The following is a 20,447-nucleotide window of genomic DNA, read 5'->3' as shown; positions in this document are numbered from 1 at the left end:
TGGTTTTCTCGTTTAACAATAATAAAGCTTGCTTGGCATTTAAAGCTATTATTTACACAAACTGCATTGCTCTAAAAAGGACAAAAAGCTGCATTATTAGCACATAAACCCTTTAATGTGAGCCATTACTCCAGCATGGTGCAGTCTGAGAGTTTAATGGAGCCTACAAAAGGAAGGTGGGTTGTTAACCTGCTCAACTGCCTCTGGGTCATTTACACGGTTAATGTTCTGTCAGTCTTACATGTGTCTTTGTGAGAATGTTGTGTAGAGCTTTGGGCATCATTCAAAGTGATTTTCTGAATCATAGAACTAATTTCTGTTCATTTTTTTCACAAATAATGCTGCAGGAAGAGATGAGTCAATCTGCCTGTTCACATAAGACGGACGCATTGTCACAATCCTTCACTGTTAGGGTTTTCTTCTGTGTTGGTGTATCTGATCATTTCCTTCTGGTTTGTAGGTTTGTTCTAAACCTTTCTCTGTGTTCATTATTGTTGGAAGAGTTCCTTCCTTTGTGTTTAGTTTCTCAGTTATTGTTGTGCTCTGTTCGTTGTGCATGTGGATTTTGTCCTTTAAGAGGAGATTTCTTAGATTTTGTCCTCAGATTTAAGTTCCTGTTTTGTTTATTTCTTTGCGGGTTTTATGATTGCTCTATGTTTTCCCCTGTGGATTCTCATTATCTCATTAAAGCACTCCGTTTAATCACTGTCCTCCTTTGCATTTAGGTCATCTCTTATTTCAAACCATGTATTTAACTTGCTAATTCTCCCATTTGAGTCATTGACCTCTGGGCGTTATCATTGACCTCTCAGCAGCCTCTTTGATTAATGCTCTCCTTGTCCAACTTGTTTTATAGACTAAACCTGCCTTAAGCTTCTGCAGAACTTTACCCATGAACCTTTCTGTGTACCTTAGTCTTCAAGACGGCATCTCTTCTCTCATGTTTGACATCTCTACAGAAATAAATTACACAATGATGGACTCTACTGAAAACAGTTCTGAAAGCAATTGGTTACCTTGGATTTTATTTTAGGGGTGACCAGAAGACCTCTGCCCACTGACAATCTTAGTATAGTAAATGAAAAACAAAAGTAATAACAAAAATAAAATGCTGTCATCACATATAGACTGAGGTGGAATTATTCATTGGGAAGATGTAATTTGCATAAATAAATTTTGAAATGTGTATTCATTAAAAACATTTGGAACATAAGATTGTCTGATTGCAAAACTAACAGGATGGCAATTACCTCCTCAGAAATGTTTGTGCGAACAAAAAAAAACATTAGTTAGTGTTTGTTGTGGTTGTAAGCATCTGCTAACCTTTATATAACTTACTATCAGACAAGCTTGTCAGGTTAGGATGATTAAAACAATGAGACAAAAAACCCAGAAAGGACAAAGGAATTTATTCAGAGCACAGGTTTTTCACAGATCAACCGAAAAAAGATACTGTGAGGAGATCTCACTGATGGGCTCAGGCCCTCACATGCAAAGGTAGCAGCACAAAAGATAAGGAAAAGTCTGCAGACGAGGACGGCATCAGTCAGCCTGTCGGGGGAGAGACGGAGCTGCCACTCGCCTCTTAGATCTGAACTGCACATCTCTCTGGGAAATACCTCCGTCTGTGGGTCTGGAAAGGTTATCTGGAAGCACATTCACAAACGCAGACGCTCACACACAACGTTGATTGCATTGTAGCGCTGAAGAAAGGCAGTCAATCACCAGAGATTGACTGCCTTCCTGCTGTTCTGATGTCAGAACAGCAGGAAAGAAAATGTCAAGATTCTCAGAGAAAAACACATTGTATTAAACCAAGGCTTGTCTGCTTCTTTCTTATGAAACATCTTTACTTTTGCATACAACTGCTGCACCGTTAGGAAAGCACCTTCAAACACAGCAACCCTCAGTTTTTCATAGCTGTTATTACACCTCAGCTGTAGTTTTCTGTTCTGGCCAAAAGAGGGCAGAGAGAGAAATAAAGAAACCATTGTTCACTGTGAAGCCAGGAACTACGAGAGCATTTTTGGAGGTCACTTTAAACTGAGTCTTTCTGATCAATCTGTCATTGTTTTTATTGTGCACACAAGAAATGAGTGCATAGACTATAAGACACTTGTTTAGATCTGACTAGTGGAGTTTTGCTTTATTTGGACTCGGGGTACTCTTGCTGAATCATGCTATGAGGTATGCCTGGAGGCTTTTTGTTTTGATTTTGGAAGCACGACTGGCTTGAAAAAAGTCTTTCCACAAAAATTGAGAAATTCTTAATATATTTATCTGCAGTTATCTGCAATATATCTATCTACAGTTTCAGAGATGTCCTGGTGATTCAGTTGGGCTCACTTTATTTTGTGGATGCAAAGTTTCTAGGTTTCAAGGAAACTCAGGAGCTTAAGTGAGTCTAATGTTAGAAATGTTTTCTCCTGTGACGCCAGAGTTTCTCAGATTTCTTTTATTCACTATGTGGTAAAATTCTGTGCCTCACTTTTGCACCTTCACGGTAATTTAAGTATTGAACCAATTCACTTAAAAAAAAAAAAAGCGTTTTCATTTCCAGGATTAAGGCATAATGAACATTTAGACAATAATTTCTTGACTATGTAAATAAGCTGAAAACAAAGTCACAATATCTTCATAATTGTGGTTTTGTGTTCTATGAGAGAGTTTGAGTTAGCAGCAAATGCATGTCAAGCAGAACAATAAAACAATATACTGGAACCCCACAAAAACATGCTCTGACTTCAGAAACATGTTATGTAAATAAATTTTTTTTAAAACACACAAAAAGATAATTTTGGCAATTGATGCAATCTAGGCTAGTAGTTAAGTGGACAGGAAAGCAAAGAGTCTATGCGGATAAAAGGACAAAATTCTTTGAACATTAATAAGCAGTTTTTGTGTCCTGTGTAGATTTTTTTTGGCAAGAATTTAAAAATCTTTCATGTGAAACATACAATTACATTACAACCTCCCAGAATTCTGTATCATTAAAAATAACTGTATCCCTTTGAGCCCTGGAGGACAAGACTGGTCGACAGCCATTCTGTCAGCTCTTTGTTCTAAATCTGCAAAAGGGTGATTAGCGATGTGGCAAATGGCCACTGCAGCTGCACAGGGACAATGGGCAGCAGAGTGGTTTAAAGAGGTGATGCTTTACTGTTGGGACCTCACCATTCATGGAGGTAGACCCTGTGCTACTGTGGGCCCTCAGCTGCCTGAGCTGATCCTTTCTCCACTCCAGCTTCCCCGCTTTCGACCTCTCCCTCCTCTCCTGCATCTTCCGTTCCAGCGTTCGCACTCTTTCCCGGGAGCGGCTGATGAATACTGGTCTGCACCTTTGCAGCGCTCCCTGCCAAAGACAGAAACACATTGCTCTCTTTGACAAATCAGTTAGGCCGTCTCCTGAATTGCGCTTGAAGTTCTTATTAAGTGTTTTTCTTTCAGGTTTTTTTAAAAATATATTTTGTACTAATTGTATCATTGTTATCTTCTGTGCATCTGACACAGACTCTTCTGCATTCATAATATTAAAAATCCATTAAAGTTTGTCTTTGTAATGGACCAGTGTGAATTAGCTTCGGTGGTACAAATGCAATGTGACAGATGTCCATTTTCTCAAAAGTTGAAGAGCAAGCAAACATTCCATTCAATTAGTGGAAGCACTTGAAGGAAATATCTACTAGCCTAAACTTGCTTGCTTGCTATAGCTACAACCAGACCAATAATTAAAACATTCTAAAACAACTGGAACTTTGACAAACATGACCGGACAAGGATCCAGGATTAGTTTACAAAGACACAAATCAGGAGGATGGTAAGAGGTGTCAAATAAAATCTCAAAGGCTCGCTGTTAGCAAAATATTCATTCATTTTAAGGGTTTCCAAAGAATTTTACCACCAAACAGTTCAAATGGCGCTACAGATGAACATCTAGGCTAAAGGTTCTAGATGTTTAAAGGTTCCACTTTTTAAAGGCTTCTGAATAGAAAATCAGTGTTTAACAGATAATAACATATGCTTTTGTTTCTTTATTAACTCATTAAGCGACCTCTGACCTTACCTGAAGGGAGGCACTCTCAGTTGACCCGTCATGATCTGGCATCAGTGAAATAAATTCAGCATAAGAATGCTTGTGATGCCGGGCTTCGCTTTTCTTGGAATTTATATATTTTCTCTCATCCATCACTTCTGAGAAAGAAGGAGGGAAAGAAAAAAAAAATCAAATAGTTTTGTGTTTCATTTACACCTTGCTAAGCTTCACATGCCTGAGCACAGTGTGGGGTTGCTCAACAGCTCCGCAGGCCTGCAGCAACTTTTTACTCCTTGGTACTCTGGGTAAGTGTCAGGAAAATCTCTATGCAAGTAAACTGATTCAATCAAGCACAGTGTTGAACCTGCAACTTTTTCAGCTTAATATTTCCACGAGGTGAGAAATGATGAGCATTAAAAATCTTCCTGTCATGTCTAGTGACAGAGTTGTGTAATAATACCAGCTTTTCCCCGGGGAGAATCCGTGGAGGCTCTCTCTGAATCGCCACTTGGTGTTTCCTTCTTACTAAGCTGCCTCTGGAGTTTGATGTTCGCTATAATCGCGGCCGCATTGAGGGCGAGCACTTCCTCTTGAGACTGATGGGAGTCAGGATCTGAAAAGCAGGAGGCCTTTGATGTAAGCAAACTGTGAGTTAAAAGCAGCGACAGTGGTTGTTACTGGGTTCTGAACACAACAGGTTGATTTTGACATCATTTTAATATCCCTCTTCATTCTACGGCGGACTGAATCAAACATGGAATTTAAATTACGCTGTCTCTGGCCTTATAATTAATTGTCGACACTCTTAATGAATGTGATTAGAGGGTAATTAATAATTTCATGCAGCGAAAAGAGATAATAAATAAAGAGGCGCACTAGCACAGCAGAAAACTCCCTCCACACATTGTTTTGTTCACTTGAATATACAATTTCCTGTGGGTAATCGTTTTGGCAACTGTAAGCAATCAATTAGTGTTTGTGAAATATGCAAAGATTGTTCTAATGTTGGACATTTTGCCATAATTAAGTCACAAATCGAGATTTGTTTGATAAACAATTCATTTGAGAGTAACAGAGAAATCAGAAGGATCCAGTACATCTTTTTCTTCTAATTTCAATATTATAAAAATATCTCTTTTCATATGCAGATTTTATTTATTAAAGGAATAATGAATGAAAATAAAGATTCAAACCAACCTGAACCCATTTTAAAAAGTAAAAACTGTCTCCTATAATCTTTGGCAGTAAACATTTGAGATCACTGACAGTGAGTTTTTTATATTAACTATTGAGAATACTTCTTTCCACTTTGCTTTGCAGAATTATTTTAGTTCAGCCACATTTGAGAGTTTTAATCAGACTTATGGCTAGACTTTGACTAGGCCACTGCCAATCTTAAAAATTGGTTTTCTTTCAACACTACTGGTTTACGTTGGATTGGTGTCCTATCACTGTGTATGCAAAAGTGTACAATCAGAATGTACAGAAGTGTACATCCTAGAATCAGCATGTTTGAGAGTGTTGGTTCTTTTCTGAAATGCTGCAATAGAGCAGAATGACAGCTCACACCTTTTACTAAGTGTTCCACTTTTATGAAAAACATCTAATAACACTGAAGCAGTAAAAAATGTCTGACCACTTTGACCATGAATGTCTGCAGATTAGGAAATTTAAGTACTTTCATCTTTTACAAATTGTATTTGGTTTTCAACTGGCTTTTGGTTAACAACATGCAGTTAGATTTTAATATCTAATATCTGTGAACTTAAGAAAAAGTTTAAGATTTCTGCTTCAGATGTTTCACTATTAGCACTGTTCATGCTGTGCTTTACTTGCGATCCAAAACAAGCAAGTGTCTGACCTGTTTTACCCAGATTTACATCAACACCACAGACAGGAATCCCCTGGACTTCCCAGGCACCATTTCAAACCTCTCACATGTTTTCATTTTGATCTGCAAGATCACTTTTCCTTGCCTCAGCAGCCAGCTGACAACCAGCTTACAAAAAAAGCATCAAGGCATCAATAAAATATGTTAGGTGTGGGCAGAGGCTGGCTCAGCATCAGTAACATCACCTTACAGACATAAAAAGGGGTCAAAACGTGGGGCCTCATTCTCCTGATTCTGTCTGGCAAGTGATACAAAACAATCTAAGTCTTTCCACCTGCCAAATCTCTGAATTCATTCTCCACCACAGAAATATCATTATGTTTATATTGATCATATTCCAAATAATTACTAACGTGAAAGCAGATCTGGATAGACACTGAATGTAAATGAATAATTTCTCAGTAAATGAATATTATAAAGTGAGACTGGATTTTGGCTGCAAAGTAACACAATGACAAAATTAATCTGAATGTCTATTAAGATTTAATGGAAGTATTGTGAAGTGGAAGGATAACGGTACATGGCCGTCTATCAGTTTTTATGAATAAAAGTTTCATGAATCTCATGTGCATTTAAATTCAGCCCTCTTTACTATCATACCCCTAAAAAGCATTGCTCACTCACTAGCTTGTGAGAAGTGGAAGAAGCAGAATTAATTTATTAAGACAAAATCCCAGGCTTTGAAAATCTTGCATCCCTTTTTTCGATCCGTCATCTGGATATGAAAATAAGGTGGAGCTGCAAAGAGCCACAGCTCAGGTGAGACAACCTGTTGACAGCACAACATTCACCTTCACCTTTACAGTACATAACGATAAATGTATAAATGAGCAACATTTATGATTTTTCTCACATTATTATGCACTACTTTGTGTTGGCCTAGCAAAGTCTTTCTCAAACTGTGGGCACCCCCTAGTGCAGGGGTGTCAAACTCAATTTCACCAAGGGCCACCCTCAACGGGTCACATTGACGGTATAAATCAGGAATGCCCAAGTGCAGTCCTCCAGACTGCAACTTTTAGATGTGTCCCTGCTAAAACATACCCCAGACAAAAAGTTGACTTCCCTCATTAGTAGCAATTCAGTTCTGTAGAGGCCTATGAATGAGTCAATGATCCAGGTGTGTTAGAGAAAGAACGCATCTAAAGTTGCAGAGTGATAGGTCTGGAAAACTAGACTTGGGCAACCCTAGCATAAATGTATAAAAATACAATGGTAAAAATAAATTAAACAACACCTCATATTGTTAAATAACTGATTTTATGTATTCAAGTTTTAAATATTACATTTGAGTTGGCATGGATAAAAAATTACTGCTCAGTTTAAAAATTACAATATTTTTAAACTGAGCAGTTTAAAAATATGCTCAGTATTTTTAAACTGCTCAGCTAAACTTTGCTCTTTAGCTTGTTAGCTTGTCGATGTTTCAGTTTTATTCGCTGGGAAAATTAATAATCAGCTTGAGGTGACTGCTATATTCTAGTGGGGAGAAGCCGTAATGTTGGCTGGTTAGAATCGGAAGGCATTATGGGAGATGTAGTTTGTAGTAAATTCGTGCTCAAAACCTATTTTAAGTCAATCAATGGGGCTGTAAAACGGTGGGGTGGGGTGGGGGGGGGCACATAAAATGACGTAGCGGGCCACATGTGGCCCGCAGGCCTTGAGTTTGACACATGTGCCCTAGTGGTCCACAAATCACTGCATGCAAATGACCTTGTATTAACTCATAGTGTGACCTGCACAGTTTACCAAAGAATTGTGCTTAAAAACAATAATGAAAAAGTGTCTTAAAAAAAGGTCACTCAAAAGAAAAAGTGAAGATACCGGTGGAAAGAAAACAATACCAGGACTACTTGATTGGAGGAAGCCAATTCATGCGTGTTTGTGTGTTTGTCAATGTGATGGACTGGTAACTTGTCCACCTTTTGCCTAATGACTGCTGGAGATAGGCAACAACCCCCATTACCCTACAACGATAAGTGTTTCTAAACAATGGATGGATGGGTGTTTAGAAGTGAAAATGGAGCTGGAATAAAGTTTTCATTCAAATCAATTTAAATGGAATATATTTTTTAAAAAAGAAGGTGGAAATGAGGGCGGATGAGCAGGGGGTTTTTTGGAATAGACGTCAGTTGTTATTCAGGCATATACCTGGAAAGAGAGTTAGGTGCTCTCACTGCAACGGATGAAGGGAGATTTTTATAACAATCTCATAATCAACAAGACATCAAAGCTGAAGGACTATACAGATGGAGTGTAATATCTTGAAGCTACAAGGCATAAACTGTAAAAAAGGAAGTGTATATTTAGACACTGCAATGCTTTGAAAATATAGATCAAAGACAGATGGAGCCTGTATGTTGACAGGAACACTGTCAAAGTGGGACAGAGATACCTACCTGGGGCCTTGATGAGAGTGAGACTTGGGGAGGCTCTGCGTGTTCCATCCACTGTCGGTGGCAGTCTTTCTTTCTCATTTCTGTTTGGTGTGAGCGTGTCAGAGGCCATGGGCCGACCTGCTTCCTTCGCTGTTTTTCCAGAGCTGGTGAAAAGGCAGTCGAAGTCCACATGATTGATAGAGGTGTCCTGTGGAAGACCGGAGCTCCGCTTCCAGTCAGACCATTGTGAAACACCTTCCTTGCTCTGCTTAGAGTGTTCAGTCAAACTGCCGTAGCAGCTCAGTGGTCTTTGCGGCCTCTCAGATCTATGTCCAGCAGCCCTTGGTCGAGGCTCCAAAGGAGGGAATGCAATGGCATTGGGGTTATTAAGAAAAAGATTCAGTGTAGATCTGTGCAGGGTTTCGTTTTTCTGTCCATCTAAAGAGAATGTGTTTAGGACAGTTGCACTTGGTGAGGAATTCAGATGATAAGCAGGTACTTTACTGTTTTCCATATGGTTTTCTTGACTCGGCGTGCTGTTATTCTTATACAGTCCTTCAGTGTAGCTGTGTCTGTACTCTGGATTCCTGGGTGTTATCTTGCCTGGACTGTAACTCTCCTTATGCTCTGTCACTTTAATGATTGTGGCCTTTCTTCGCCGAACCACAGTGTCCAAAGCATTGCCAGAGGATCCGGTTCCCGGTTGACTGCTGTCCGGAGCAGAGCTTGATATAACTCTCTGCTCTGTCACTTTCACTATAGTAGCTTTCCTCTGCACTCTTACTTGCTGGGAGTTTGGGTCCATGGGCTTGCACTCTGGTGGGAGAGGAGAAGGAGACTTTCTGGATCGGGACCCGGGCAAGCTGGCTGATCTGCTCACTTTTCTGGAGGAGATGGTGATGGAAGAGATGCCTGCTTTGTTCTGAGGGATGAGGGTGGTCGCAGCTGAACTTGTCTGTATGTTTGAAGATTCTGAGCTGTTGTTTGTCCCATAAAAGACAGTGGCCTTTAGAGGCTGAACGTTGCTTGTTCTTTGCAGAGTGGTATGGGGCCTCTGTGTGTTCGTTGTATTTGACCCTTGTAGTAAACTGTGATGACCAGTTGGATCAGCAGAAGCTGTGCAATGCAGAGGTGAATGCTTAGTGGGTTCTGTGATTGCTTTTGTCATCAGATGTGATTTCTTGTGGGGTACTAATTCAAACCCTCTGGTGAGTTCATTGGAGTTATTTCCTCCTGAAAGACCTGACGCTCTGTTGGGCTTCCAGCCTGTCCTCAGAGTGTTCCAGCTGGGAAGTTGGTTTACTGCAGAGTGCTGTTTTTCAGGCCCCTGTGGATGAAATAAGATCACAGTACCTAGTTAAAGTATGCACATACCATCAAATTATGTAACATTTTGTCACATCATAGCCATGAATTTAAATGTATTTAGCAACATCTTTTGTGGTAGACCAACACAAAGTAGTGATTTATTCTGAAGTGGAAGGAAATTATCCAAGATTTCTAAATAGTTTTACATAAAATAAAATAGTAATAGGTGGAGTGCATTTTAATTCGGTTGCTTCAAGGTAATAATTTGCAGAATCCTCTTTCATTGCTTTTCCGCAATGAATGTTTTGGGGTAAGTCTGTAGTTGCTTTGAACAACTATAATTTTGACCCAGTCTCCTTTGCAAAAAGCACCCAACTCAATATTGGTCTCATTTAGGGAGGCTTTTTCATGCTATGTCCACATACATGACTTGTGCACACAATTGTCATGACAAACTGCAGATACCACTTCTTTTGGTTTTCTTTGAACAATGGCTTTCTCTTCAACAAAATTCAGATTTGTGGACTGCAGGACAGATTCTCCATCTTGAGATGTGAATCTCTCCTGCTCCTGTAAAGTTTTAAACACACCCTACCTCTATGGGTCCTACTCTGATTAATGCTCTTCTTGCCTGGTCTGTCAAGTTTGGACAATGACCATGGCTTGATAGGTTTGCCAAGACATGAGTTCTGGGAAAATGTTTACAGTGTTGTATATTGTTTCATAATCCAAATCTGCTTTAAACTTCCCCGTAACTTAACCTTTAATCTGTCAGCTGTGGCCATTGGTCTTTATAGTGATGTTTGAGCTGTCTGTGTATTAGGGAGGTTGATTACTGAGCAGAGAACAAATGGATGATTAGAAACAGATTGCAGGTGTGGAGGGAGGGAGCAGAAGCCAGGCTGAGGAAAGAGAGAGAGAAAATGGCACAGACAGTACACAAACTGGGTAACTAGGAATAATTAATTTAACACTAACATATAACTAGACATGAGAAACATAATACACCTAAAATAACTAAAGGATTAAAGGACCAAACAGGATCAGGATGAAAGAAGGTATAACAGATATTCATGCCACACATTTTACATTTCAATTTCAAAAACACACTGAAATTTGCGTATCGTTCTTCTATTTCACAATGCAATATTCCCTTCAGTTCGTCTGCAAATTTGCGGTTTGCACATGACAAACTGTGGGAAAATGTGGAAGGATAACATAGCAACACTGCTATGACATGTTAAAAATGTTGCCAAAGTGAAATGGATTCAGTTTGGCACTGTGATCTAAGGGGCAAATATCTTTTTTTCCCATATCAAATATTGAAAACCTGACATGTTTTCAGCTGTGCATTTCAGCTGCAGGTCAGTTGTTTTGTTTGTTCTGGTGTCAGGTGACCCACCACATGCTAGACACAGTGACTGCCCCAGCAGCAATGGAAGGAGCTGTAGCTAAAGCCAGTGCACAGCGTGACTTATCTCTCACTGAATGACAATAAAACTCTTTTCACAACAGCAACTCAGTGGCAAAAAGCAAAGATTTCTGTCTCTAGGCGTGAGTATTTTGATGTTGTTTATAACACTTAAAGAAACACTGATATGTCCTTGTAGAAATATTTCTGATAGGATATACGTATTGAACATCTTTGTTTCCCAATTGACTTTCTTAACACATATGGTGTTAAACCATTCATCATTCCAAATAGGCAGAATTTTCCATTCTGATGGTTTTTAGGAAACTTTGGAAAGTGGAGGGTTGCTGGAAGAACTAGTTAAATTGTAGAGTCTGTGCCTGCAGTGCTTCAGGACCACTCAATAGGTTGAGGTTCGAGGCGGAGGAGTTATGGAAATATTCATGATGACAGTCATTGAAGAAGCACCAGAGGTGTGAGGTCAAGTTGGAGGAGAAAACTCTTTATTACATTACATCAAGCAGGTTGAATTCTAGGGAGAAAATGCAGAAACGTCTCATTTTGCAGTCTGCAAATTAAGTTTACGACCCACAGCTACTCTGAATGTTGACTTTATACCTCTAAAGCAGCAGTAGCTGTTTCTCTGCAAAGTCATTTACCAGGTTTACTGGCCACAGGCAGGGAGTTACACCCTGCACACAGATTGGATGTTCCCAAGCACTGTTTTACCTAATACGCCTCCAGATGGAGGGACATCCTCTGATTGCACAGGCTTTGCTGGACGTACAGAGGCTAGAAGCCCTCAGAAGGAGTTCGCAGCTCTAAGATGTACAGTTTATGTTCACATTTACATACACTCAGCACTGGTATGAATATTACAGCTCACAGATGTTTCCTGTTTTAGGTCAGTTAGGCTTTGCTGAAAGGAAAATTAATGACATAGGGATTTTACTTTGTTACAGATCAGAATACATTTTGTGTAGAAAATACAAAAGTCATACATCTTGTTAGCAGAACTGCTTGTTATACTGTAACACATTAGTTTTATTATTCAGTGTTATTTCACAAGCTTTTTGCAATAGTTAGCTGTAATTCTGGTACATTCATCTCAATTGAAAGGGTGTGACGGGGTCAGGTTTCTGGGCTGCCTTGACAATGCTTTTTATTGAATGTCTAGCTCCATGTTGAGCAGGTAAAAATAAAATAAGTCAGCAATAAAAATATTTTTGTTAAAAAGGAATAAGATTTTTGTTGCTTGGGAATGCATGGTTGGAATCTGGTGATTTTGGCCAGAATGGTAATAAGTTTACATAAATTACTTTAAGAAGTAGTTTATAAGGTAAATCTTTTATATTTTAATTCATAATTACTGATTAATATAAGGTCAAATAACAGAAGGTCAGTCCTTGAAAAGTTTGAAACCTTAAAGGAAATTGCTTAAAGGAAACTTAAGCTTTGTGTGTGAGTGTCCTATCAAACCAGCATGGAATCAATCCGTTTTGAAATACTGACGTAGGCATAAAAAAAAATACAACTTTAACCTTTAGCTTAAAAACATCAACTAACTCACCAACTTTTGCAAATCCTCTGATTATTACTCCTATGTTCCACTTTTAAAAGTTTAGATAAAGCCTAGCTGTTAGTTTCATAAATGAGGAATAGATTACCTCAGAAGCGCCACTATCTGTTGTCCTCCTTGTCTTCACACCCGGTGCACTGGGACTGGTGTGACTTCTCTCCACCTCTGCTGTATCAAGGCAAAACAAATGCATTACACGCAAGACAGGATGTCTTTTTCAACTTAGCATGTACAAACACAAACACACATGCACACCCCCCACACACGCATACACACATCAAGCAATTCTCTAATGACTGTAAGGAAATGTTGACACTGTCAATAATTCACATAGGCACCGAAAAAAAATAGTCTGGGCCCACCCTGGAGTCACTTTCCTGCTTCCTCAAGGGGATGACTGCATTGGTGTGACTGATACCCAATGGTGGCCCTTTCAGCTTGCCTGGTTGTGTTTCCACCTGCTGCCGTTACCATGGTGACAGGCCCTCAGTTTGAGATAACCCTGGGTTATCTCCCGGTTAATCTGCGGTGATTTCCATTTTAAGGGAGAAAATGACAGACGAGCCAAAATTTACAGCATTTTGCTAGACAACTGCACCTGAAGATTAAATGACCCAGGCTCATGTATTTTTATTACTTTAAAAATGCTCCTTCACTAATTTATTAATTGTTCCACCTTTCTCTTGTTCACTAACTGTAATTAAATTATGGGGATTTTTTTTTTCAGTCAGCATCTGACATTAATATCCCAGGAGACCATAAAGATTAAAGGACATATGGCAAATACTCTTTAAGATCCCTATGGTCAGCTTTTTAATTGTCATCATTCTGATTTTTACTTAATTGTTATGGGAAAGTTCAAGCACAAAATGCTTCATATTTAATCTTAACATTTAATAAGTCCTCATTAGCATTAGGTAATTTCATAATTGCTAAATGGGATTTGCATTGAAGAATAGAGAAATTAATCTAAATTCAGCTGTTTCCACCAAATAAAGACAGCGAGATATAAAATACGAAAGGAGAGATTTTTAAGATACAAAAATGTTGGCAGTTTTTTTTCTAGCAATATTTACATTATTTTTTTTGCATATTTTATTTTCATGTGTAGATTTTACAATGCCCCACTGACAACTGGTCAAATTCAGCTGGGGCTGTCAGTGCTACTTTTATTAGTCTTAAAATAAATTTTGTGTGGCTGTAGCATAATTTCATGCTGAAAATTTTGGGGGAAAATATTTAATACAATACGAACATTTTCAGATACAAACTTTCATATACATTGTACTTTAGGTTGATCGGAGTATCTAAATTGTTTTATTAGCAATTGTGTTTCTCTAGGAAAATAACTTTTAACATTTTAACATTAGTCATCATTTTCTGACCTTTTTTTTATACATTTCTCTATCACTTAATTTCAGTCTGTAAATGTAGCTTTTCACAAGAAATGTTTACGTTGACATATATGTTAATGTATGTTAAAACTACTGCACTGACTAAAGCAGCTCCTTGGTGCCATGTAGATAGATTGCTTTGATTTCTGTTGGCGGCCCGAGTCTTGTCAGGATAATCTTTGTGTAAACAAGGAAGAAGTTAAAAGATCAACCTTCAGATCAAACCTGGTGAGTGCAGCACTGCTGTGTTCAAAGACGAACTCTCCTTCTCCGATCAGTCTGAATCTCCGTTTATCTTCCTGACTCCTGCCTCAATCCCCATCCTACTGCTTTTTTGTTAGCTCTATAGTCCTGTTTAGGCTCCATCTACTTTGCCTACAGTGCTGTCTGAGTACTGTGGGACAGGAGTCAGGACAGATTATTTTCGTGTTGATTTAGAGAGTGACAACTGATGACTTGGACAGCACCACTTAGGGAAACTTATAAGAAGCAAGCTGTTTGCCTGCCAAGCAAGTCATGAAATTTTCATAAAATAAGGTAGAAATAGGACCTAATTACTGGCTGGGGGATGAAAAAGAGCTGCAAAAAAGCTTACTTTTCATAAAAACAGACAACCAATAATCTGGACCCATCTGCAACATACCCAGTTGGACAACTGGCTAATATAAATAATGAGTTGAGAGTTTTGTGTTTTACTTCCTTCCTCCTCTGTCTGCTTTTATCAAACTCAGCCATGACACATGTTAATACCAATTGTGAACCTGTCATAGGAATTCCTCCTCTTACTGTTAATCGATCAGATTTTCTTTTTAATTGTGTTGGAAGATATGACTCTAAAAGACAATAATGTGCCAAGAATGCCTTTATAAGCATTCAACGCTGTTGCCTGTTATTTCTGTTTACCAGAAAAACAGGTACCAGGTGGTACAGATTTTCCTGACATGTCACAAAAATTTGACCAGATCAGTTTGGCCACTTTAGTATTGAATAGTAGCAAAAACACAGAATCCTGTAATGATACAGCTAAATGCATACATACCTTTAGAACAATGTGAGTCATCATTCTTTTGAAAAGCTGGAGTGATAGGCTGTTTCAGTTTCACCTAAGGGCAAAAAAAGAGAAGTTTGCGTTGAGCTAATATTGGAATTAAAATGGTCTCCACTGATCGATTTAAAGGTTTAAAAAGAAGACTTTTGTACAACAATCGATTATGACTGTATGTAACATTTGCTGGTTGACTGGGCAGTCGGAAGAAAAGGGATTCGCTTTGCACATCAGTTCAATCAAACCCCCAGTATAGCACTGCAAATTATCGATTGTGGAGACATATTATAAGTTAACTGGATAATGCTGTGCTCTCATTGATTCAACTTTGTACATTTACTCGCATCCTTTCTGGGAGCTAAGCTCAATCTTTGCCTTTTCAGCTCCAAATTAGTCGCAAAGCTTTTGAGAAAGCGTTGAGATCCTGCCGAGTCGGCTGTTTTCAAAGGATGCCTGAGCTCTTCCATCTCCCTGAGTAACTCAGACTGTACAGTACAAATGGCCCTAACTGGCGCTACTACGCTCTGCCTGGTCCAGACCGCCATCACCTTCGTAACATGAGCTTATGCTGCCTCACAAATATTACAAAATCAGCGCAACACAACCTAAGGGGATATCTTGTTACAGATCTGGGTTAAACAAGCTCCAAATCTTTACAAAATGTTTTTTTTCCAACAAAGGGAATATCCTCAAAGGTACAAAAGTTGTTCAATAAAGTCTTTGATAATGATATTCTAAATCATCCTAATCAATAGTTATCCAAACTAATAGAGTAGAGAAAATCAAAGAATATCTTACAGGTGTAATAAGATGGAAAAATCTTACTACACTACATCAATAATGATGATGCTTCCAGTTTGTCATATATATTATCTAAGGTTTTGGAGTTGTCTTTCCCTGAAGACATTAATAAAGCTGTAAGCTGGCATTTAGACCATCCACACATGAAATCCATCCATCCATTCATCCATTCATCCATTCATCCATCCATCCGTCCATCCGTCCGTCCGTCCATCCATTTTCTAACACCCTTGTCCCTAGTGGGATTGGGAGGGGTGCTGGTGCCTATCTCCAGCGAACGTTTCGGGCGAGAGGCGGGGTCACCCTGGACAGGTCGCCGGTCTGTCGCAACACATGAAATCACCATCCAAATTCAATTAAATTTATAAATAATTTATTTGTCCCAATGGGGAAATTAATTGTTGTCATAACTGGTATCATTCAAGGATTTTCAAAGAGTCATTGTGGATGGTGATTCTGTTGGCAATAAGCTTTATCAATTGCTCCATGTGTTTGCTCTAATTTTGCATATCTCTAAAATTTAAAGATCAGAAGGGAGACAAAACAGTGAATACAGAGTCCAGTTCAGCTGCTTCTGTGTAAGTATTGCAAAATGAACATTTTAAAGATCAATTTATTTTGGCCATTTTGTACCTTCCAGCACTCCTTCTTGTGTCTTTACAATCCATATAATTTTATTTCAGCTCATTTATCTTTAAATGGCTCCTTCTAGGCTTCTATAAGAGACAGCTCATTGGTCAAATCTGACAAAGCTTTTATAAGTTTGAGGTGTGTTAAGCTGTTAATATATTAATGTGTTTCATAATGAGATCTTTAAATAAAGGCTTTAAACATTGAACTATAAATTAGGTGTTTAAAGAAGTTGACTAACAGTAACTGCTGTTCCTTAACAGCAATTACTGTAACTAGTTTTGTAGTTAGGTGAACTTAGTCTATGCCCCTCTGTTGATGTTGTACATATAACTTACAAATGAAACTTACAAACAAAACTGTAATTAATTTTGATAGTAAGTATATTTTTTATGAGGGGAGACAGAATGTCAACCAGAACAGGAAGACAGAGTAAAATTGGAACCTGAAGTAAAACTTGACTTTCAACTTTGGCCCAGAGGGTACACACAGCAATTTCTGTATTTGGTCAATATGTTTGCACACATCTCAGCAGGGATTGTGACCGACTCTTTTGCACAGAAGCTCTGGAAATCCTTTTGCTTTCTTAGCTGCTGCATTATGGCTTCTTCCTTAGATTTTCTGTAAGATTTAGAGTTTGGCTATGCAGCTCTATGACCAAAATGGAATTATTGGCATTTTGGACACACCATGTCTCCATAGCAATAATTAGTCCCTCTCTATAAGGGTCTAATAATTCAACTAATTATTAATTTTCAACTGGTTGTTTGGGAGTGATGAGAGAAACAAATCAACTTTTTCTGTACTGCCATCACAAACATGACCATCATGAGTCTGCTAAACTCTACTGGAAGTGAGAGCTCTTATCAGAGACTGACATTGTTTTACGACAACAAAGACTTTTGATGGGTGGAAATGGAAATCACCTCATGCACACCGTCAAGTATACTCTATGGTGCTGTGGGTTTGTTTCTCTTCCAAAGGGCTTGGGAACATTTCTAGAGTGCACACTATTCTGAATTCTTTGAGAATGTTGGGAAACATTCTGAATTCTTTCTCTTTGTTCAAAACATGGCTAATGTGGATAAGTTTATGTCTGTTTTAGTCTTCACTTTGGTTTCATTTGACCACAATATTTCCTTCTGAGCCTTCTCTGTTATTCTATATATTGATGATTATTTTATATTTCTTACATTTCCAAATAGTCATATCAGTCCAAGTTAATGTTTGTTCTCACCAAGCTTCTTGCTCATTTACATAGTTTTGTAGCCTGAAGGAGATCTGTTATGTTTCCCCCTGGTGTCCTGTGACAGCGTTTTAGTCTTTCTCACAGTGATGGAAAATTGGCATGGAAACTTGACATGTAATATGCAAAATGCAAAATGGGCTGGAATCAGGAGGATCTGAAATTATGCACTTGTTTGACCAATATAACCTATGTCCCACAAGAGTAAATATATATATATAAAAAAGAAAATGTAATTAATTTTTTTTTTAAATCAAAGTATATCTTATCTATGGTGAGTTTTTGTTTGTTTGGTTTATGTTGGTTGATCATTTGTCTTTTACCAGTAAAATGAAACTAAACAAAAAATTCAAAACTTAAGAATAAGCACAAGTCAAACCTTTCTTCCCCGACCCCTTTCTCAAGAAGCTAAAACAATTCAGAGAATGTTAGGGGAAACTAGAAAGATAGTTTACATGATTTAATCCACTGTTAGTGACAGGTTTTTGTCTATCTTACTTGGCCACCTGATGCGTCCAAGTGCTGGTTTTGGGTGCAAGTGTTCCCCACCATCATTACTCTTCTCTGGACTGGCAACCAACCAATTTTGACTGGAGCAAGATTACTGAGCTGAGTTTGTTCCTTTGATGGCGACTGCACGATGTGAGCTTTCTCCCAGCCTCCCTTGCGCTCTGGAGTGGGAAACCACACAGTTTGGAGGGACTCCTGGCTGCTAGGTGAGCTCCCACATGAAGACGAGGCTGTGCTGAAGGAAGAAAAGTCCGTCTGCCTCCACGCTCTTCTTTTTGCCTGTCCCTCGAGAACAGGCATGGATGCAGTCCGATCATCCAATGATGTATTGTGAATTGATGATTGGCCTTTGCTCTGCATTGTCTTGAGATGTTCCAGCCAGAAGTCCAGCTGGCGCCCCTCAATGGCGCTCTGCGGCCGAGGCGCAGGGGAAAAGAGAGATCTTTGAGGTAAAGACTCTTCTCCTGACGTAAAGCTCTCCCAATAGGACTCATCTCCTGACCTTCTCCAGCCCGGAGCCCTCCTTGGGTGGGCAGCTGGCCTGCGGAAAGTCATCTCTTGGGATCTCAAGTAACTACTTTCAGGTCTTGAATTTCAACCAGTAAATTAAGCCCTTTTACATAGAATCCATTTGTGAGTTTAGGCATAAATATTTGGACACACTCTTGAAGGCATCCAAGTAATCCTTAGCAAGAATTAGCAACAGGTCATCTTTCCTGTTGATCTGTTGTGATAAGATATGACATTTCAGGTTACTATACCAGTGACTACACCAACAATTCCCTGGGTCTATAAGATCATGTCTCTAAAACTCACCAAATTCATCCCGTTTTTCTCTTGACTCCAACTCTTCTCAGTCCAAAGCTCTTGGGAAGCAAACACTGTCTGTCTTGGTGTAAAGTAGGTGCTGGTGGGTACTGTCTCCAGTCAGGCATGTAGCAATGTGAGGGATGCTTTGGCAAACAAAAGAGTTACTGAGCACAACAGCTGAACAGCCAGTAAAGCAGGAAAAAGAGAAAGACACAGAGGGATGGGCTTGCTGGAGGAGAAAAAACTAACACTTGTTGATTCAATGCATGCTCATCTAAAGGAGGACAGTCATCAACGTTCAAATTAGGATAACATTTCTTAAAATAAAAACCATAGAGAACACTGAATGCTTGTGAGGTGTTGTCACAAACAAACCAAGGCATATTTCTAATTAGTAGATTATCCGTGTTATTCCATGGCTTGCTTTCTGCATCACATTTCATCGCTGGTGAATTCCCATCTTCTTTATTCCCCCGTCTGTCTGTGATCTCGTGGTCAGTGTCTGATGATAAGCGTTGCCACCCTCAAGCCTCCATTTAAGCCATGTGACTCCAGCAAGACCGTCTTAAAATGGGTCAGTGTCTTCTTAGATAAGCAACTGTGACCCACATGATGTCCCATGCGACATGTGGAGGCAGAAGAATTTGGTCCAGCCAATGTTTCTGTTTATCTAATTTCTTCACAATAAATAGAGAATTTACATGAGCTCATAAAAAAGATGTAATTATTTCCCTGAGAGCTTTCGAAAAGGAAACAAGTACCAATGGGTCAATAAAGCAACAAAAGTTAACCAAAACATTATTTAAATCTTCAAAAGAGGTTGTTTTAAATCATTTTTATTCAACCAAGATGTTAAATTAAATCTGTTTTTGTCAACATTTAATAAAATAAGGCTTGTTGGAACATATTTACACCCTCCTCAATAATACAAACAAATGGCATTCAGGAATTATTTTAATTATTTATTTTTGGTGATGAGCTAGAAGTATTTGAGATTAGAAGGCCTCCTTATCATCGCTCTAATCTTTTGCTTCCTCAACATATATTCTAGCAGATTCAAGATGGGACTCTAAAAAGTTAGAATAAACATTGATCACTTTAAAAGTTTACTTAAAACCTTAATCTCTCAGGGACATAAATAATTACTATCTTAGCTGTTTGTTATTCCCTTCACCTGCCAGTGTTAATAATGTTATGCCTCATCAGAGTAATTTTAAAAGTAGTAACCCCCTCTGCTGGAAAAACTCAAACACAGCAAATGAGGTTGTGAAGGTCATGCAGCTGAGAGACTTCAATGAAGCACAGGATGGACCCACTAGGGTTATCCATTCTGCAAAGATTAATGAATTCAAATGTGTGGACCAGGTGCATCTTTCTTAAGGGTTGTTTAGCAAATCACAGGAGAGAAATC

General features: G+C 38.8%; 1 protein-coding gene across 4 annotated transcripts; it reads right to left on the bottom strand.

Moving 5' to 3' along the window:
• Nucleotides 1-1,398: 1,398 nt before the first annotated feature.
• LOC111609818 lies at nt 1,399-19,256 on the bottom strand. Of its 4 annotated transcripts, none has more exons than XM_023340334.1 (9): nt 19,043-19,256; nt 18,215-18,950; nt 15,034-15,097; nt 12,689-12,768; nt 8,324-9,629; nt 4,494-4,646; nt 4,064-4,191; nt 3,175-3,352; nt 1,399-1,646 (listed from the first exon to the last, which is right to left on the bottom strand). In XM_023340334.1, the coding sequence occupies exons 2-9, from the start codon at nt 18,779-18,781 to the stop codon at nt 1,543-1,545; spliced, it is 2,580 nt and encodes an 859-aa protein (XP_023196102.1). In that variant the 5' UTR covers nt 18,782-18,950; nt 19,043-19,256; the 3' UTR covers nt 1,399-1,542. The 4 variants fall into 4 exon arrangements, with proteins under 4 accessions (XP_023196102.1, XP_023196103.1, XP_023196104.1 ...); XM_023340335.1 differs by having other exon boundaries at nt 12,689-12,765; XM_023340336.1 differs by lacking the exon at nt 18,215-18,950.
• Between the last annotated feature and the right edge of the window lie 1,191 nt (nt 19,257-20,447).

The sequence above is a fragment of the Xiphophorus maculatus genome, chromosome 10 (assembly GCF_002775205.1).
Source record: "Xiphophorus maculatus strain JP 163 A chromosome 10, X_maculatus-5.0-male, whole genome shotgun sequence".
Lineage (NCBI taxonomy): Eukaryota > Metazoa > Chordata > Actinopteri > Cyprinodontiformes > Poeciliidae > Xiphophorus > Xiphophorus maculatus.
The sequence above is the reverse complement of the archived record's forward strand: the minus strand, read 5'-3'. Positions and strand labels throughout refer to the sequence as shown.